Source organism: Poecilia reticulata, chromosome 12 (genome assembly GCF_904066995.2).
Source record: "Poecilia reticulata chromosome 12, P_reticulata-male-v2, whole genome shotgun sequence".
NCBI classification, from domain to species: domain Eukaryota; kingdom Metazoa; phylum Chordata; class Actinopteri; order Cyprinodontiformes; family Poeciliidae; genus Poecilia; species Poecilia reticulata.
Genome location: NC_088841.1, coordinates 26,417,777 through 26,439,549, shown reverse-complemented (window position 1 = coordinate 26,439,549; position 21,773 = coordinate 26,417,777). Strand labels below are relative to the sequence as shown.

Below are 21,773 nucleotides of genomic sequence, written 5' to 3'. Positions count from 1 at the left end.
GTACCTGGAGAAAACCCACCATGCACAGGGAGAACATGGAGACTCCATGCAGAAAGACTGGGGCCGGGAATCAAACCCAGAACCTTCTTGCTGCAAGGCAACAGCTCTACCAACTGCGCCACTGTGCAGCCCAACAACAAAATAGCAACTTTTTCTTCTAGACATTAGCAACAAGTCTATTGATTATGGATTTGTTACTTTTTTGAAATAAACTGATATTTAACCATGAGCGGATCTTACCGCTGTGCAGGTGACGCAGACTGAGGCCCCCCATGCCCCCCCCTCTTCCCCCCCTCTGCCCCCCATGCCCCCCCCTCTGAGCGCCACATCAGAAGCGCTGACGTTGCGTTTGATCGTTGCTGTGTGTAAACAGCCGGTGGAGTTAATTTAATTTACACAGCAGAAAGAAACGATGCTGGGATTGACAAGTGTTCACACACTCGGAGTAATTAGCAGCTGAGCTGAGCCGAGCCGGGGCTAATGGAGGACGACTGGCGGAAACATCAGAGCAGGAGAGAAACGGAGAGAACAGGAAACGCAAACTCACCGGTCCAAACCGAACTGGACTGGTGCCGACAGGGCATCAGTTATAAGTCAGGCAATAGATCATCAGTGATTCCTGACAATAGACACAAATCAGGTCCTATAAAGCACAAAATGTGAATAAAATATACACAAAATGGGTCACGTGAGCAGAACCATGTATATTTTCCAGATGTTTGCTGAATATTGTTTTATTTTAAACATTGTAGTCGGTGGATGATGCCTGTAAAAGCCTTATAATAGTTTAAAACAGTTAAAGAAATACTAAATTTATATATTATGACAATTAAGTATAAGTAGTCATATAAATAATTATAAAAGTATCAATAAATTGAATTTAAAATCATTTTTATATATTTTCCAGCTCCATTGAAATTTGTCCCTAGTTTTTGTCAAAAAAAATCAGGCATTATTGGGGGGCACCTGAACTTCTGAGGACCCCGTGACCACTTCCTGTTTCTTCCTTTGCTAAGAGGGCTAGTTAGCTCCGGTTAGCTTACGTTATTCTTTAGTTTATTTCTGCTTTTTACTCCTAAGTTGCTCGTCAGAACCATGATGTCTCAACACCATAACTGACAATTTACAAAACTTTGATGACATTTTGTGAAATAAAAGCTTAATTTTGGTAAAATGTAAATATTTAATGGACCTGATGAGCTACAATATGGCCTCCGTCAGAATAACGTCATATAAACGGAGGTAGCTTAGCATTTCGTCAACTCCATCAGTTTTTCTGACTCTTTCAGTGAAATTGTTGACAAATCTCACTTAAATGTGGCATTAATTCATTTTAATGTAATTTACATAAATTTAATTACTTCACATGTATGAAGTTTTTCATTTTACTCTAGTTTGTCACCTTCAGTTCTGTGTCAACTCCGTCAGATGGACTTTTTGTTTTAAATAATATTTATTTTGTTTCTTGAGAAGCATTTGTCTGTAAAATGAGTAAAAATATCACTAATAGGGTATTTTAAAATTTATTTTTTATTTATTTTTGTCAGATAATGACAACGTTCTGGGTCAGGTCGATTAAAAATGTAATTTAAAAAAATGTTGCAACTGGGAGCCTGTACCTCAGCATCTTTACATTTCCAAAACATTATTTGTCATATTTGCATACATAATGTTGGGAAATAATAATAAAAAGGGAAAATTAAATTAATCAGACGTGTCGATCGATGTCACTGCTGATCAACAACCAGCTGACTCTCGTTTCTGCTGGTCCAGATCTGCGGAGCATAGAAGCTGAACGCTGCTTCTCCGACGCCTGGTTCTGGTTCTGATCCAGAGCGGAACCAGAACCAGATCCGAGAGTTCTGGAAGGTTGCTCTGGCAACAGCAGCAGGTCTTTAGTGACTCCTGGGAATGGTCTTCAGGCGACGGAAGGCCGACTTTGTAACCGTCTTTATGTTGCAGTGGCTGGGTTTGAAAAGTGAGCAGAACTTTTGTTTTTATTCTGCTCATGTGGAAAAAAAAATCAGGATTTCCATTAAATACGAAATGAATACAAAATAAATCATTAAAAACATGAATACTCATCACATGTCAGCCAATCAGACGTCGGCGTTGGAGCAACAAGCCCCGCCTCCTCTGGAGCAGCTTCATAAGTGTAGTTTAGAGGAAATTATTGTTGTTTTATGGATTCAAAACGTTGAAGTGAATCAGGTTTGTTTGAACTGTGACGTGACGTCGTCCTCCTGGCACTTCCTGTCGTCTTCTTTGGCGTTTCCAGCTGCAGTAACATCTGGCCTCATGCTAACGCGAAAACGTTTTACTGAAAAATGTTTCTTTCTTTTGTGGCTTTGTCACATTAACATAACGTAGTTTCACAAATTGTGCAGTTTTCTGTCTACTGGAAACGCAGCGACTGTGAAGAATCAGGTTTATTTATTTTACTGCCGCTGAGAGAAAACACAACAAATTTGAACAAATATCAATAAATAAAAACGACTCCGTATGTTCCAGTAGATCAGAGGTGTCAAACTCAAGGCCCGGGGGCCAAATCTGGCCCGCCGCAGCTTTTTATGTGGCCCTCTGGACTCCAAATTACATCAATAAGTCCTTCCAGTTTTTCACAAATCTGCAAAAATCACACAAAATCAACAAATTTCCACATTTTTTTTCCTGATTTTACTGCTAATTTTCTCAAAATTGGTCAAAAACATTAAATCCGTAACTGATACAGCGAGTGATAAAGAGTCACATTTAACATCATACATTAGCGTAAATACTGTAAAATAACAATTACAAATATTTCTTAATATTCGCCACAAAATCTGTCATTTTGATTGCAAAAATAAACACTAAAATAATCTCAAATCCCAGAGGAACAGCTATTTATTGATATTTTAACAGTTAAATTGGTTTTATCAATAGATTCTGGTGCAACCGGCCCTTTAAGAACATTCAGATTTTTGATTCGGCCCAAAATAAAAATGAGTTTGACACCACTGCGGTAGATGCAGAAGCACAGAAACAACGTGGACGTTGAGGAAGATGATGAATGATGAAGATCAGGTTTCTGAGTTTGTAACCGTCTTTATGTGTCTCCGAAGGTCCAGACCGGACTTCCTGTCTGGTTCCGTCAGTAGTAACTGACTCCGTCCTTCCTCTGAGGTCCGTTTTAACGGGTTCTGGTGGGGAAGGTTGTTTCTTACTGGTGCGTCTGCGTCTCTGCTGCTGGTTTACTGGGCTCAGATGGGAGATTACAGCAGAGATTAGAGCAGATTAGAGCAGATTAGAGCCTCACGTGCTGCCTGGCAGGTGAAGCTTGTTAACCAAGGTTCCTCCTGATGTCACTTCCTGCTGCTGATCAGCTGATCACCGGATTCTGACATTTCTTTACTGATGTTCTGCTTTGTGTTTCATTATTTATTAATCATTTCTCTTGTTGCTGCTCCATCCCGGTCCATTTGGGTCCATCCCGGTCCTGTTTGGGTCCGTCCCGGACCATCCTGGTCCATCCGGGTCCATTTGGGTCCATCCTGGTCCATCCGGATCCATTTGGATCCATCCTGGTCCATCCCGGTCCGTTTGGGTCCATCCTGGTCCATCCGGGTCCGTTTGGGTCCATCCTGGTCCATCCCGGTCCTGTTCGTGTCCATCCCGGTCCATTTGGGTCCATCCTGGTCCATCCGGGTCCGTTTGGGTCCATCCTGGTCCATCCGGGGTTTGGGTCCATCCGTTTGGGTCCATCCTGGTCCATTTGGGTCCATCCTGGTCCATCCTGGTCCATCCGGGTCCGTTTGGGTCCATCCTGGTCCATTTGGGTCCGTCCCGGTTCTGTTCCTCCAGGCTGCAGCTGTTTGGTGTTTAATCCCGTTTCTGGCTCGCCTCCAGAGTTTTCCTGTCAGACGGCGGCCATCGCTGTCGGCCATTGTTAGTGTGTGTGTGTGTGTGTGTGTGTCAGAGTGTGTGTGTGTGTGTCAGAGTGTGTGTGTGTGTGTGTGTGTGTGTGTGTGTGTGTGTGTGTGTGTGTGTGTGTGTGTGTGTGTGTGTGTGTGTTGTCCTGGCCGCCGCCTCTCACCAGTTACACTCTGGATTTAAGCGGCGTTGCCGTGCCGACCCGTTCTGATCCGGCTGCTGTTAAATGCTGCAGGGTTCTGTTGGCAGGACCGGCCCATTGTTTCAGTCCTGCTGCTGCTGCCAGCTTTCATTTTCCTCCTTCGTCTCAGAGCCGGTCCGAGTTTCACTCAGCAGGAGGAAACGAATGAAAAAAAGTAGAAAAATGATTTAAAAACGGCGGAGAAACCTGAACATTGTCACCGATTAACGGAAATAAACGAGTTACTGGGTCTGACATCAGAGAAAAAAACAGTCAACTGTAGGTTTCACAGTTAGCAAGCTAAACATTTGGCTAACATCTAAACATTTAGCTTTAATTTAAACTTTATTTAGTTTCAGAGCTAATAGGAAGCTAACTATTTAGCCTCAGTGTCGGTATGTAGCGTGAAGTTAAATATTAAGTTATTTTAGCTTCAAACCAAACATTTAGCTTATAATTAGCTAGCGATTTAGCTTTGAGCTAAATATTCAGTGTCCTGTCTAAATACTTAGCTTGAAGCTGTAGCCGCTAATCATTTTTAACTTTACAAAATGGCGGCCAAGTGAATCTTTATTTAGGAAAAACGATTTGACTCCATCGGTCTAAATTCAGCTGGAATCTGGAATATTGGCAAATTTCACCTGAACTGTTTTACTAATGTCTAATAAATTAATCCCGTAGATTATTTTTTTTATATTTTCCTCACGTATTGTTGATTTCTGTATATATTCCATCAAATTAATGCTGGATAGTTTTCATGTGAATTCTTTAGATTTCCTCTGAAAAGGCTCATAATATGTTAATATTTCAAACATCAAATATGTGTAAATATGCATTAATACACCGTTTTATTGCTAAAACCAAAGCTAGTCTGCCTTGTTGAGTCTTGATTCGGCTTCAGCTGGCGCGTTTTTTCCTTCCACTCGATTTTCTAAGAATGCCTTGTCATGATATTTATACTTCCTGAGACGGTTTTCGTTCTCTGTGAGCCACATTCATCAATTTTACAATAACTAAAAGGCTTGATCCACATAATATGAGGTTCATTTCTGGAATGCGGGACAAAAAAAATCTGAAACTTTTCCACGAATTTCTCGTCTTTAAAAGACGACAGAGGCGGAAAAACGTGAAAACCGAGCAGCTAAACCCGACATTTTCCAGAAAATCATTCTGCTTTTTTCCCCCCCACCACTGAAGTCCATAAAATATTCAGAAGGGCTGCAAAAAAAAAAAAAAACAATAAAACCAAAAGCAGTAACACAGTGGTGTCAAACTCATTTTTATTTTGGGCCGAATCAAAAATCTGAATGTTCTTAAAGGGCCGGTTGCACCAGAATCTATTGATAAAACCAATAAAACTGTTAAAATATCAATAAATGGCTGCTCCTCCGGGATTTGTGATTATTTTAGTGTTTATTTTTGCAATCAAAATGACAGATTTTGTGGTGAATATTAAGAAATATTTGTAATTGTTATTTTTTTTACAGTATTTACGTTAAATGTGATTCTGTCACTCGCTGTATCAGTAACGGATTCAATGTTTTTGACCAATTTTGAGAAAATTAGCAGTAAAATCAGGCCAAAAATGTGGACATTTTTTGATTTTGTGTGATTTTTGCAGATTTGTGAAAAACTGGACGGACCTATTGATGTCATTTGGAGTCCAGAGGGCCACATAAAAAGCTACGGCGGGCCAGATTTGGCCCCCGGGCCTTGAGTTTGACACCTGTGCAGTAACAGAAAAGATTTGTCTTCAAACATGAAGTGAGGAGCAGCTCAGTGTTTCAGATGAAATATGAAGAAACGGCGACAGCAGAGAGCGATGGCATCAAACCGCAGGACGAAGAGTACAAGGGCACGCTGTGTGTGTGTGTGTGTGTGTGTGTGTGGGTGTGTGTGTGTGTGTGTGTGTGGGTGTGTGTGTGTGGGTGTGTGTGTGTGTGTGTGCGTGTGTGCGAGCGGTGGAAGTGAATACAGATTGAGCTGTCAGGAAAGTGATTTACTGATAGAGAGGGAGGGGGGATCAATAAGGAGGAAACCATGAAGGAAAAGAGAGGAGGAAGAGGAGAGAGAGGAAGGAGGGATGAAGAGTGAAGGAGGGACACCTGATTGGACGCTGAGGTGATTTATGGCGGCGCTCTGAACCTGCTGTTTAATATTGTTCTCCCAGAATGCCTTGCAAAATAAGAAACCACCCGCTGCTCAAACTCACAGCCACAAATATGGAAAATATTCCACTTTACTGTCTGCGTATGGAAGCCTGTTAGGGCCAAAACAATTAATACGTTTACAGCAGAAAAGTTCCTACAAAATAATGAGGAAATTTATGAGTTTCAAAATTTGCTAATTTTTTTAGATTAATCTGAGAAATTATCTGGAAAAAAGGTGAAAATTTCTGAGTTTTAGAAATTTTAAAATTTACTAGAAAAATGTTGGAACAAAAGTTTTGGATTTTTGAAAAATTTCAAAACTTATTTTAATATTTCAGACTCAGAAATTTCCCAAGAAATTTCTTAAATTTTTTGTTGTTGTAAATTTTCTACATTTTTCAAAAAAAAAAAATTATCAAAATAATTTCACAATTTCTGAGCTTATTTCTTTCGAATTTTGACCTTTTGAAACTCACAGGTTTCCTGTTTATTTCTATAAACTCGTTGGTGGATGTTCACTCCTCTGTTTTCCTGTTTTTAGTCTGATGGTCCTGCTGCGCGGCGCAGAAACCTGTTACACACCTTAGTGGCCGCCAGGGGGCGCTCTGATTGGCTGCTTCAGCTAGCTTAGCCCTGCATGCAAAAAAAACTTTAAAGAACTGCGGTAATAGAATTAAATTTGATGTGATTAATATCATTAATGTTACACATTTTCTCACAATCAAGAGGATTATGTGATAAAGTCGTAATATTTATTTATATAATATTTCCCCTCCCCTCCCTCCATCTTTAAAGATGGCGTCGCGTCGTCACGTTCCCTTCCTGCTTTCGGCTTTGACTCAACAAAGCGGCTCTCTGATCGCGATGAAAGGCCTTTTGGCAGCGACGACATCAAAGAAACGCGTCATGAAACACAGCGGAGGCTCAGGAGGATCTGAGGGGAACGACGCGTTACGGACCCGTCTGGGTCGGGCTGCCGGAGCGAAACTCGGCCAAACCGGAAACAATGAAGGTTTAAAAAACAGCAAGTTTCTACTTCAAAGCCTCCAAACATTAAAGGCAGAGTGAGGAAATATTTAGCACCGGATGTTGGCGGTACCACCGGATCGGACCGGATCGGACCAGATCAGACCGGATCGGACCGGACCAGACCGGATCGGACCGGATCAGACCGGATCGGACCGGATCAGACCGGATCGGACCGGACCGGACCGGATCAGACCGGACCGGATCGGACCGGATCAGACCGGATCGGACCGGATCAGACCAGATCGGACCGGATCAGACCAGATCGGACCGGATCAGACCGGATCAGACCAGATCGGACCGGATCGACCGGATCGGACCGGATCAGACCAGATCGGACCGGATCAGACCAGATCGGACCGGATCAGACCGGATCGGACCAGATCAGACCGGATCAGACCGGGGATCGGACCGGATCAGACCGGATCGGACCGGATCAGACCGGATCGGACCGGATCGGACCGGATCAGACCGGATCGGACCGGATCGGTTGGCTTCAGAAGTCCAATAATTGAGTCCAGACGGAGGAGAGAGTGACGTTTAAAAGATAAACGGTTCTGGTTCTGGTCGGGTTCTGGACCGTTGGAGTAAATTACAGTAGCACCTGGAATACGGTCAAAGGTCATGGACCAGAGATGGCATACGTAATGCTAACGCGCTAATAGCAGAGCTAACATTTAGCACATTTATCTTCCCGTAAATCACATTTTTTGGCTGTTTTGTAAACTTTCAGTTGAATAAAGTTAAAACCATCAGTGTGAAAGTTTTGCTTGTTGATTGCAGAGAGCTTTTCAAACGCTCTTATTTTGAAGGGTTAACAGAAAGTTTAGCAGAAGTTCAGTTTCTTCTCCTCACATTCTCTCTCTTTTTCCCCCCCAATAACTTTATTTAAATGAGAAACACGCAGGAAGTAAATAAAACATGAAAATTAATTTGGTGCTTTGGATATAACTGAATTGTTGTTAGCCCGTTAGCATTAGCTTCCACTAAGCACAGAGTTGTTTTAGCTTTTTAGCTTCTGTTGTTTTATCCTCCAAGCTAATAATTTCCAGGACATTGATGATAATTACTGAGTTCTCGTTCCTGCTGGTTGGAGGAGGAGTCTAGTCAAAGTAAGGCTCCTTTCTCTGCTTCCCGGTGTGTGTTTGCAGGCTGGTCTGCGTGGGTTTGGGTTTGTCTGGGTGTAGTGATGTTGGAAGCAACGCGGCTCCCCCAGAGGTCAGGTGGTTTTACTGGTCAGATCGTCTCTGCATGAAATGACCGACTCCTCTTCCTCTCCTCCAGCCTCCGACGCTCCTTCGTCCTCCTCCTCGCCCAGCCCTGGCTTCGTGGACCTGGCCTTCACCGTGGAGCCCCAGGACACGGTGACGGTGCGGGGCGGGGCGCTGCAGCTGGACTGCCAGGCCCAGGCGGGCTCGGCGGCGGCGGCGGGCCCCGTCTCCATCACGTGGCGTAAAGACGGCGTCCTGCTGAGCGCCGTGGTGGACGAGCGGCGCCGGCAGCTGGAGAACGGCACGCTGACGGTGCAGAACGTGGTGCACTCCCGGCACCACCGGCCCGACGAAGGGGAGTACCAATGCCTCGCCACGCTGGACGGGCTGGGGAGCATCGTCAGCCGGACGGCGAAGGTCACAGTGGCCGGTGAGAAAACGCATGGCCGCCATTTTGAATCGCTATTAGGACGTCTTGACTCTGTGACTAGCAACATGCTAACCTTAGCCTCATGGATGGCAGGATCATGGCCATTTTCCAACATGGCCGCCAGTTTTTACGTTTTAAAGCCGTAAAATTTTCCCCATTTTTCCGATTTGGACAAACTTTATGACATCATCGTCAGCTGGAGGGAGACGATGTCTCCAAATGGTTAGCGTTAGCTTCTGCTAGCTTTTATTATGTTTAGCGTTAGCTTGCCCTAATTCTTGAGGCGTTTAACAGTTTGGCGTTAGCTTCTGCAAATTTGTTTTTGTGTAGCTGTTAAATGTTAGCATAGCTAATTTTATGTAGTTAGCATTTTAGTGTTAGCAGAGCTAAGATTCTTGTGTAGTGAGGTTACTGAACCTGCCTTTTGTTAGCTATCCACGATACTGGACTTGTACTGTAATCATGTCTTCTCCACTACAACCACGGCGGCCATTTTGAAAAATGTCTTCTAGAAAAAGGAAAATTACATGTAATTTCTATTGGTCTCCATTGACACCAACATTTTAACTAATAGCAGATTTTAGTGCAAAAACCAATTTTCTTTGACAATGTCGGCCATCTTGACAAATTTCCACCATTTTGAATTTTGTAGTGGCTGGAGCGTCTTTTATTTGTTGAAACAGTCCACCTATGGGAGTGTCTGTCCAGTTTTGGCTGAAGCATTGCACTACCTGCTGGACAGCTGAAGGTTTAAACTTCTCCAGATGTTTCCGTAAATCCTTGCCACACCTTGACCCGAAGGTTTGAACTTCTCCGGATGTTTCCGTAAATCCTTGCCACACCTTGACCCGAAGGTTTAGACTTCTCCGGATGTTTCCGTAGATCCTTGCCACACCTCGACCCCGAAGGTTTGAACTTCCCTGGATGTTTCCGTAGATCCTTGCCACACCTTGACCCCGAAGGTTTGAACTTCTCCGGATGTTTCCGTAGATTTGAACTTCTCCGGATGTTTCCGTAGATCCTTGCCACACCTTGACCCGAAGGTTTGAACTTCTCCGGATGTTTCCGTAGATCCTTGCCACACCTTGACCCGAAGGTTTGAACTTCTCCGGATGTTTCCATAGATCCTTGCCACACCTTGACCCGAAGGTTTGAACTTCTCCGGATGTTTCCGTAGATCCTTGCCACACCTTGACCCGAAGGTTTAAACTTCTCCGGATGTTTCCGTAGATCCTTGCCACACCTTGACCCGAAGGTTTAAACTTCTCCGGATGTTTCCGTAGATTTGAACTTCTCCGGATGTTTCCGTAGATCCTTGCCACACCTTGACCCGAAGGTTTGAACTTCTCCGGATGTTTCCGTAGATCCTTGCCACACCTTGACCCGAAGGTTTGAACTTCTCCGGATGTTTCCATAGATCCTTGCCACACCTTGACCCGAAGGTTTGAACTTCTCCGGATGTTTCCGTAGATCCTTGCCACACCTTGACCCGAAGGTTTAAACTTCTCCGGATGTTTCCGTAGATCCTTGCCACACCTTGACCCGAAGGTTTAAACTTCTCCGGATGTTTCCGTAGATCCTTGCCACACCTTGACCCGAAGGTTTGAACTTCTCCGGACGTTTCCGTAGATCCTTGCCACACCTTGACCCGAAGGTTTAAACTTCTCCAGATGTTTCCGTAGATCCTTGCCACACCTTGATCCGAAGGTTTAAACTTCTCCAGATGTTTCCGTAGATCCTTGCCACACCTTGACCCGAAGGTTTGAACTTCTCCGGACGTTTCCGTAGATCCTTGCCACACCTTGACCAGAAGGTTTGAACTTCTCCAGATGTTTCCGTAGATCCTTGCCACACCTTGACCCGAAGGTTTAAACTTCTCCGGATGTTTCCGTAGATCCTTGCCACACCTTGACCCGAAGGTTTGAACTTCTCCAGATGTTTCCGTAGATCCTTGCCACACCTTGACCCGAAGGTTTAAACTTCTCCGGATGTTTCCGTAGATCCTTGCCACACCTTGACCCGAAGGTTTAAACTTCTCCGGATGTTTCCGTAGATCCTTGCCACACCTTGACCCGAAGGTTTAAACTTCTCCAGATGTTTCCGTAGATCCTTGCCACACCTTGACCCGAAGGTTAGAACTTCTCCGGACGTTTCCGTAGATCCTTGCCACACCTTGACCCGAAGGTTTAAACTTCTCCGGATGTTTCCGTAGATCCTTGCCACACCTTGACCCGAAGGTTTAAACTTCTCCGGATGTTTCCGTAGATCCTTGCCACACCTTGACCCGAAGGTTTAAACTTCTCCAGATGTTTCCGTAGATCCTTGCCACACCTTGACCCGAAGGTTAGAACTTCTCCGGACGTTTCCGTAGATCCTTGCCACACCTTGACCCGAAGGTATAAACTTCTCCGGATGTTTCCGTAGATCCTTGCCACACCTTGACCCGAAGGTTTGAACTTCTCCGGATGTTTCCGTAGATCCTTGCCACACCTTGACCCGAAGGTTTAAACTTCTCTGGACGTTTCCGTAGATCCTTGCCACACCTTGACCCGCCCTTGGTGCTTCTGCCGCTGAACACTCGCTCTGCTTCTCTGCTCGTGTTCATTTAATAGACTCACCTGTAATGTAATTTACAAAGTGCTCCGTGGCTCCAGATCAATACCGTTTATGGAGGCGGCGGCGGCTTAAGAGCATCTCCGTGGTTCGGCTAACGTTAGCCGACATCTGGAGCAGGTGTGGGGAATAATCCCCCAAACTTTTTACCCCTCTGCAGGTTCATCACATCAATCCGTTTATTTCCAGCCGGGATGTTTTTCCGACGCAGAGCAGCAGACGGTAATCCTGGAAAATTAGATTTCGCAGCGTTATACGTTGTTACGGCGCGTGTTTTAATATAATCTGTGATGTTCCTCTAATCTTCCGCCGTACATCCTCCTGTCTCCACGCTGAGGCGGAGATAATCCCCTGGATTTAGGAAGACACTGGGATTCTGACTGACGGAGTTAGAAAAATGTGGTGCGTAGATATAAAGGTTGATATTTCTGAGTTTTCTTACTGCTTGTTGGTGAAAGTTGCTCAGAAAATGGTCAAGAAGGTCGACTGAGGTCAAAGGTCAAAGAGTAAATAAACCACAAATCTACGTTTTCATCAAGTCGGTTCTTATGGTTTCTGTCGTTTTCCTGGAAATCTGTTTAATTCTGACGTATTTATCCTAAAACCCTCTCAGTGCTGCCCCCCCCTTTGTGTTGAACAGCGGTACTGCAGTTCGGTTTTCCAGTAGTTGACGTGGAGCCATCTCACTCAGCCACGCCCCCTGGTGGCGAGTCAGGAGGTGGGCCAGTTAGCATAGCTAGCATTGATCGTAGCGTTTCTTGACGTGAACACGTAGCTTAAAACGTCTCAAATTTATTGAAATGTCTTGAATTCATTTTAGAAATGTTTCGGTTTTATGTCGTGAGAGAACTATTTAACGCTACATCTTGTAATCTCGCGGGTCTTTTCTGGAAAAAGGAAAAAAAGTTTGAGCCGCTTGCAGACATCTTGATTTCACTGAGGCGGTTGAGGCTAATGCTAACTAGCGGCTAATAAACCCCTTTTTTTGCGTTCTTCTAGTCTCTCATTGCTAAACGTAACTTATTGGCAGTTAGCTGGACGACGTCCGTCTTCGCCGTCTTCGCTTCCGTTGCAAACCCACACGATAACTCGGCTCCGCGACGTAAAATATGCGATTTTTGTTTCGTACATTTCTTTCACGACGGACTGAAAAAGTCTTAAATGTGAGTAGCCGAAACCCTGAAAGCGATTTCTAACAACGCGGGAAAAACATTTCGCTTGGTGCTTTCTTGCTAAACGTAGCCACAGCCACACCAGGCCACGCCCCCCCCCCCTTGTGTTGACTCCGCCTACTTTAGGGGGCGTGGCCTCCGGAGTCACGTTTTTACCCAGAGAGAAGCTAATTATCCGACGTTAGGGGTAAAGATGACGCTCGGCCTCCCATCAGGACAAACATTTGGACCCGACCGACTCCCCGATTCATCTGCTGCTCGCGTGTCCGCTTCGATGAAACATGGCCGCGGAGGAAAACCACAGAAGAAGAAACGACGTTTCAAGGCTGCAGGTGAAGCTGTTTAAGAGCTGAACCTTAAAGATATTATACGGCTTTGATATGAAAGCGTGTTTGTGTGACTGGTCTCATTAAAGAGAAACTCTGCAGGCGCACACACACACACACACACACACACACACACACACACACACACACACGCTTAAACACAAATGAGTTGTTCCTAAATGACATTCACGTCACACACATTACAAGGCAAAGTGCTAATTAACAAGGGAGGCTTAGAAAATTCAATTAGCCGTCTGCTGGCGTGGCGGAGCCTCTGCGCCCAGAACGGAGCGTAAGCTGTGACTTAATTAACTCTGAAGGCTCAGAGAAACCCAGACTGGGAGGCGAGACCGAGCAGAACCAGAACCAGAACCGAGGAGGGGAAGCTGAGGAGCCGGAAAAATCACGACGAACGTTTGGAGCGACGGCGGCGCTGTCAAAGTAAAATCTGACAAAGTGAAATCTGAAAAGTGTGGGCTACATTTACTTCCACCCTCTTCTGGGTCAGAACTTTCTAGAACCAGATCCGGCTGCGAGCCTCTGCAATCAGTTTTCAGATTTAGGGCTGGACTTTGACTGGGCCGCTCATATCTATCAGTGTGATGTGATGTAAAGCCTCCTGGCTGTCGACCTCCATCAACCTTCACCCAACTGCAGCTAGCTTCCTGCAGCTAGCTGCAGCTAGCTTCCTGCGGCTAGCATGATCCTTCCTCCGCTTCACCCCGACTCCGGTCCGCTTAAACCCGACTCCGGTCCGCTTCAACCCGACTCCGGTTTAACTGATTGGCTAACGTGTCGCAGCCTGTTAGCTGGTTGGTTAACGCGTCGCAGCCATTTAACTGATTGGCTAACGGGTCACAATGTGTTAGCTGGTTGGCTAATGGGTCGCAGCCTGTTAGCTGGTTGGCTAACGCGTCGCAGCCATTTAACTGATTGGCTAATGGGTCACAGCGTGTTAGCTGGTTGGCTAATGGGTCGCAGCCTGTTAGCTGGTTGGCTAACGCATCGCAGCCTGTTAGCTGGTTGGCTAACGCGTCGCAGCCTGTTAGCTGGTTGGCTTATGGGTCACAGCCTGTTAGCTGGTTGGCTAACGCGTTGCAACCTGTTAGCTGGTTGTCTAACGCATCGCAGCCATTTAACTGATAAGCCAACGGGTCGCAGCCTGTTAGCTGGTTGGCTAACGCGTCGCAGCCATTTGGCTAATGGGTCGCTACATGTTAGCTGGTTGTCTAACGCGTCGCAGCCTGTTAGCTGGTTGGCTAATGGGTCGCAGCCTGTTAGCTGGTTGGCTAACGCGTCGCAGCCTGTTAGCTGGTTGTCTAACGCGTCGCAGCCATTTAACTGATTGGCTAACGGGTCGCAGCGTGTTAGCTGGTTGGCTAATGGGTCGCAGCCTGTTAGCTGGTTGGCTAACGCATCGCAGCCTGTTAGCTGGTTGGCTAATGGGTCACAGCCTGTTAGCTGGTTGTCTAACGCGTTGCAGCCATTTAACTGATTGGCTAACGGGTCGCAGCGTGTTAGCTGGTTGGCTAATGGGTCGCAGCCTGTTAGCTGGTTGTCTAATGGGTCACAACCTGTTAGCTGGTTGGCTAACGCGTCGCAGCCATTTGGCTAATGGGTCGCTACATGTTAGCTGGTTGGCTAACGGGTCGCAGCCTGTTAGCTGGTTGGCTAACGCGTCGCAGCCATTTAACTGATTGGCTAACGGGTCGCAGCCTGTTAGCTGGTTGTCTAATGGGTCACAGCCTGTTAGCTGGTTGGCTAACGCGTCGCAGCCATTTGGCTAATGGGTCGCTACATGTTAGCTGGTTGTCTAACGCGTCGCAGCCTGTTAGCTGGTTGGTTAACGCGTTGCAGCCATTTAACTGATTGGCTAACGTGTCGCAGCCTGTTAGCTGGTTGTCTAACGCGTCGCAGCCATTTAACTGATTGGCTAACGGGTCACAGTGTGTTAGCTGGTTGGCTAATGGGTCGCAGCCTGTTAGCTGGTTGGCTAACGCATCGCAGCCTGTTAGCTGGTTGGCTAATGGGTCACAGCCTGTTAGCTAGGTAGGCTAATGGGCCGCAGCCTGTTAGCTGGTTGTCTAACGCGTCGCAGCCATTTGGCTAATGGGTCGCTACATGTTAGCTGGTTGTCTAACGCGTCGCAGCCTGTTAGCTGGTTGTCTAACGCGTTGCAGCCATTTAACACATTGGCTAACGGTTCACAGCCTGTTAGCTGGTTGTCTAACGCGTCGCAGCCATTTAACTGATTGGCTAATGGGTCACAGCCTGTTAGCTGGTTGGCTAATGGGTCGCAGCCTGTTAGCTGGTTGGCTAACGCGTCGCAGCCTGTTAGCTGGTTGGCTAATGGGTCACAGCCTGTTAGCTGGTTGGCTAACGCGTCGCAGCCATTTGGCTAATGGGTCGCTACATGTTAGCTGGTTGTCTAACGCGTCGCAGCCTGTTAGCTGGTTGTCTAACGCGTCGCAGCCATTTAACTGATTGGCTAACGGGCCGCAGCCTGTTAGCTGGTTGGTTAACGCGTTGCAGCCATTTAACTGATTGGCTAACGTGTCGCAGCCTGTTAGCTGGTTGTCTAACGCGTTGCAGCCATTTAACTGATTGGCTAACGTGTCGCAGCCTGTTAGCTGGTTGGCTAACGGGTCGCAGCCTGTTAGCTGGTTGGCTAACGGGTCGCAGCCTGTTAGCTGGTTGGCTAACGCGTCGCAGCCTGTTAGCTGGTTGGCTTATGGGTCGCAGCCTGTTAGCTGGTTGGCTAACGCGTCGCAGCCATTTAACTGATTGGCTAACGGGTCGCAGCCTGTTAGCTGGTTGGCTAACGCGTCGCAGCCTGTTAGCTGGTTGTCTAACGCGTCGCAGCCTGTTAGCTGGTTGTCTAACGCGTCGCAGCCATTTAACTGATTGGCTAACGGGCCGCAACCTGTTAGCTGGTTGTCTAACGCGTTGCAGCCATTTAACTGATTGGCTAACGTGTCGCAACCTGTTAGCTGGTTGTCTAACGCGTCGCAGCCATTTAACTGATTGGCTAACGGGTCACAGCGTGTTAGCTGGCTGGCTAATGGGTCGCAGCCTGTTAGCTGGTTGTCTAATGGGTCACAGCCTGTTAGCTGGTTGGCTAACGCGTCGCAGCCATTTGGCTAATGGGTCGCTACATGTTAGCTGGTTGTCTAACGCGTCGCAGCCTGTTAGCTGGTTGGTTAACGCGTTGCAGCCATTTAACTGATTGGCTAACGTGTCGCAACCTGTTAGCTGGTTGTCTAACACGTCGCAGCCATTTAACTGGTTGGCTAACGTGTCGCAACCTGTTAGCTGGTTGACTAAAGGGTCGCAGCCTGTTAGCTGGTTGGCTAATGTGTCGCAGCCATTTAAATGATTGGCTGACGGGTCGCTACATGTTAACTGGTTGGCTAAAGCGTCGCAGCCTGTTAGCTGGTTTGCTAACGGGTCGCAGACTGTTAGCTGGTTGGCTAAAGGGTCGCAGCCTGTTAGCTGGTTTGCTAACGGGTCGCAGCCTGTTAGCTGGTTGGCTAACGGGTGGCAGCCTGTTAGCTGGTTGGCTAACGGGTCGCAGCCTGTTAGCTGGTTGGCTAAAGGGTCGCAGCCTGTTAGCTGGTTTGCTAACGGGTCACAGCCTGTTAGCTGGTTGGCTAACGCATAGCAGCCTGTTAGCTGGTTGGCTAACGGGTCGCAGCCTGTTAGCTGGTTGGCTAACGCGTCGCAGCCTGTTAGCAGTTTGGCTAACGCGTCGCAGCCATTTAACTGATTAGCTAACGGGTCGCTACATGTTAGCTGGTTGGTTAACGCGTCGCAGCCATTTAACTGATTGGCTAACGGGTCGCTACATGTTAGCTGGTTGGCTAACGGGTCGCAGCCTGTTAGCTGGTTGGCTAACGCGTCGCAGCCATTTAACTGGTTGGCTAACGTGTCGCAGCATGTTAGCTGGTTGTCTAACGGGTAGCTACATGTTAGCTGGTTGGCTTACGGGTGTGAGGGGAGAGAGAGAGAAAGTGGCACATAGGGCGAGGGAGAGTAAACAACAGACTAGGAAGTTAACACTAAAAAAATAAGTTGGAAACTTATTTCCAACTTATTTATTTATCTTATAGAGATAAGAAACCAACTCAACTGGAAACACTAAGAATGACTGAACTAAGGCAAAACAGAAAGCAGCTAATTGGAGGAAGAGTTTGAGGATCACAGAACAATCAAAACACCAGATCAGTTAAATGACCGTCGGCCTGAATAAGTTTGAGAAACGTGCAGAAACGCAGACCGGGAGCCGCTGCTTGCTAAGCTAATCAAATCTAAAGTTTGCTGATGAGACTTGAAGCGAGTTCGGTGACGGCCCCACAGTGAGCGGCTGCTGCAGGCGCCGGCTGATCCACACGCGACCCGACAGCTAGATAATTTACATCGACGGATCCCTGGGCTCTTCTTCTTCTGTCTCTCTGCAGCAGGAGACGGCGGCCCGTTCAGAGTTCAGCTCCACAGACTGAATCTGTCGAGATGCGACACAGGAAGCAGGAGCTGATTCAGAAAATGGCCTCACAGCAAAACCCGAATAAAAACTGCAGAAGGATTTACCTCCTTCCATATCAAATATAAATAATTATATTGAAATGTATAGGGAATTATTTCTGTATAACTATATATATAACAAACTATGTTGTTAGTAAACGGAACCTGCTAGCTAATAGCACCGTTAGCTATGCTAACAGCTAGCCTGCCAGTAACGTGAAGGCAATAATTTAGTGGAAAATGTACAAATATTTCTCTCTATATTTCTTTTCTCTTGAAATATAATAATGCATATTTCTTCATCCTGCCTCTTGATTGCAGTGTTAGTCATGTAAGCGGCTAGCTGCTAGCTTGCTAAACAGACTGGTTTAGTGAAGAACTGAAGAAATTGAGTTTTTATTATTCTTTTCAAAACGTATTTATTTTAGTTTAATACAGAAAATGGAATAAGATTGTGCTGCGTTCATGACATACATGCAAACACGCTACCTATTGGGTGCAACATTAGCTTCTAGCTTGCTAAATAAGAGGTTTAGTGTATAAAATTTAATAAAAAAAGGTTTTATAGTATATTTAGTGCTGGTTGGATGTATATTTTAATCTTAGTTTTAACTTTAAACATATTCATTCCTGTATTTCTCTTTATTCGTAGACTAATACGTCAGTAGCATCAGTAGCTCTGTTAGCAGCTAACTACGTAATCAGCAGTAGCAGCAGATGCCAGAAACTAAAATGAAAATATAATCAGTTATTCTGTATTTTTCCACGTTTTACCAGCTGCTTTTTTGTCTCAGCTCTGTGTCTTATGGAAAACATTTGAGTCGTGGGTTTAGCGCTATGCTAGCGCTATTAGCAGCAGCTAGCTAGCCGTAGCAACGGAGGTCAGGAAGAAAGCAGCGGTTTTTCTGTTAACGTTAGAAACACGACCTGGTTTTAAAATAATAATGTTCTTTTTTAACTCTGATTTAGAAACTATTTTAGAATAATTTTGGTTTTAGTTTAATCCCTGCAGACTTTAGATGATAATTATTTAAATATACATTTGGTTTGAGTTTCTGCAGTTTAAACACTTTTTATTAATTATAAATACCTGCAGGGATTTGGCTTGTGTTTAATTCTAATGGAAATATTTAACAGCTTTAAGGAAAATCACATTAGAAATATGTAAATATTTGGTTACATCATCTTTGTTGCCTTAGCTGCGTCGGGATTAGGATGAAATGGAGGAAATGCAGTAAATTAGGACACCAGATTATGTTCATGAATTGTGTTTTTAAAGTGCAGAAGCTGCATTAATAATTCAGCGTCTCTCCTGGTGGTTTCTGCTCCCAGCTGCTCTTACATAATCTGCTCTGTTTGACAAAGTTCAGAAAAAGTTACGACGAAACGAACGAGCTCCTGTTTCTGTTAATGAGCGCTTCGCGTGATTAGGAACGTACAAATTGAACATTCGTTCCCGTTTAATCGTCCGCTTCAGGACGGAGTCTCTGCTGGGACAAGCTGCTTTTTATTTAACGCGTTAGACAACCAGTTAAATGGCTGCGACGCGTTAGCCAACCAGCTAACATGTAGCGACCCATTAGCCAAATGGCTGCGACGCGTTAGCCAACCAGCTAACAGGCTGCGACCCGTTAGCCAACCAGCTAACAGGCTGCGACCCGTTAGCCAACCAGCTAACAGGCTGCGACCCGTTAGCCAACCAGCTAACAGGCTGCGACCCGTTAGCCAACCAGCTAACATGTAGCGACCCATTAGCCAAATGGCTGCGACGCGTTAGCCAACCAGCTAACAGGCTGCGACCCGTTAGCCAACCAGCTAACAGGCTGCGACCCGTTAGCCAACCAGCTAACAGGCTGCGACCCGTTAGTCAACCAGCTAACAGGCTGCGACCCGTTAGCCAACCAGCTAAAAGGTTGCGACACGTTAGCCAACCAGCTAACAGGCTGCGACGCGTTAGCCAACCAGCTAACAGGCTGCGACGCGTTAGCCAACCAGCTAACATGTAGCGACCCATTAGCCAAATGGCTGCGACGCGTTAGCCAACCAGCTAAAAGGCTGCGACACGTTAGCCAACCAGCTAACAGGCTGCGACCCGTTAGCCAACCAGCTAACAGGCTGCGACCCGTTAGCCAACCAGCTAAAAGGTTGCGACACGTTAGCCAACCAGTTAAATGGCTGCGACGCGTTAGCCAACCAGCTAACAGGCTGCGACGCGTTAGCCAACCAGCTAACATGTAGCGACCCATTAGCCAAATGGCTGCGACGCGTTAGCCAACCAGCTAACAGGCTGCGACGCGTTAGCCAACCAGCTAACAGGCTGCGACGCGTTAGCCAACCAGCTAACATGTAGCGACCCATTAGCCAAATGGCTGCGACGCGTTAGCCAACCAGCTAAAAGGCTGCGACACGTTAGCCAACCAGCTAACAGGCTGCGACCCGTTAGCCAACCAGCTAACAGGCTGCGACCCGTTAGCCAACCAGCTAACAGGCTGCGACCCGTTAGCCAACCAGCTAAAAGGCTGCGACACGTTAGCCAACCAGCTAACAGGCTGCGACCCGTTAGCCAACCAGCTAACAGGCTGCGACCCGTTAGCCAACCAGCTAACAGGCTGCGACACGTTAGACAACCAGCTAACATGTAGCGACCCGTTAGCCAATCAGTTAAATGGCTGCGACCCGTTAGCCAACCAGCTAACAGGCTGCGACCCATTAGCCAACTAGCTAACAGGCTGCGACCCATTAGCCAACCAGCTAACAGGCTGCGACACGTTAGCCAACCAGCTAACATGTAGCGACCCGTTAGCCAATCAGTTAAATGGCTGCGACCCGTTAGCCAACCAGCTAACAGGCTGCGACCCGTTAGCCAACCAGCTAACAGGCTGCGACCCATTAGCCAACCAGCTAACAGGCTGCGACCCGTTAGCCAACCAGCTAACATGTAGCGACCCGTTAGCCAATCAGTTAAATGGCTGCGACCCGTTAGCCAACCAGCTAACAGGCTGCGACCCGTTAGCCAACCAGCTAACAGGCTGCGACCCGTTAGCCAACCAGGTCTCTATTAAACGTTGCAATGAATAGAGATGGAAAATCGAGCGACGGCGGCAGATTAGAAAAGTTAAAGTAACTAAAGGAAAGGAAACGTTTTTACATGATTGGAAGGAAAATAAAACGGGAAACAATCAAAAACAAGTCGGAAAAGCAAAGTGAGGGAAGATGGCGACTGATTTTAACGTTGTTAATCGAATTCAGGACGTTTGGTTCTGGTTCTGCAGATCTTTAAAGTTTCCTGAAATGTTCTTTCGGCGACAGAAGGCTGATTTTACAACCGTCTTTATGTGACTCTGAATGTCCAAACCCAGATTCCAGCTGTAATGACTGCAGGTGGTTCAGTTTGGTGTTTATCTGGCGACGTTGTGGAGTAAAGCGCTGCATCGTCTGCATATCTCATCACAGTTGTTGTTGCTAACGTGATTTTCCATGAACTTCTGGAAGTTTCTTTGCTGAAACTTTCCAAAGCTTCAAACCACCAGCCTGCGTTTTGTGTTGTTTCCGAATCAACGAAAAACGTCAGCAGGACACGATAAGTGTCAGCGATTTGCGGTGAAGACGGAGGAGAGGAGCCTCCTGCATGTCAGGAAGGAGATTAGATGAAAAAAACCAGACGTTTAAGAAATAATTTAATGGAATGAAACGTTGTAGCCCTTAGTCGTCGTCTCTAGTCGTGCTTCCTGCATCGTGCTTCCTGCTGCTTTCCTGGGAGTCGTGACATTTTCGGCGAGTCCTGCTTTGGTTGTAAAGTAGCTGCAGACACGTTTTGTTTGCCAGGAACTCGTTTTGATGGAGCAGCCTGGATAAATGGGCAGCCTGTCAGATTTCATTTTTCCATTAAACGCAGTCGCTTCGTCTGCTGGGCTTTTTTTTTTTTTTTTCCCCATCGGATCTGATTCAATCACTTCATCCTGCTTTAAATCTCACAGCAACACGGAGCGGGAAATAAACAGCTTTCATTAAAGTCCCGGATTAATCCACCTGCAGACGCGTGCCGGCGCCGGCTGGACCTTCTGCTGTCCGGTTTCCTCTGGGAGCGGCCCGACCCGGGTCCGACCCGACCCGACCCGGCCCGTGTTCTGGCTCCTCGCTCCAGCTCTGCCTTTGTTATCCGGCTGGTTCTGACCCGGGGAACCGGCGCTGCTGCAGCTCCTACATCATGAATTAAGAGTCGACCTTTTTGGGC

General features: G+C 46.5%; 1 protein-coding gene across 1 annotated transcript in view; it reads left to right on the top strand.

The window, feature by feature from the left end:
- Positions 1-21,773, top strand: part of dcc (DCC netrin 1 receptor) — a 166,135-nt gene that overhangs the window by 34,707 nt on the left and 109,655 nt on the right. The window contains exon 4 of the mRNA XM_081613898.1: positions 8,551-8,907. Coding sequence (XP_081470024.1) covers positions 8,551-8,907 — 357 coding nt within the window. The remainder of the gene's footprint in view (positions 1-8,550; positions 8,908-21,773) is intronic.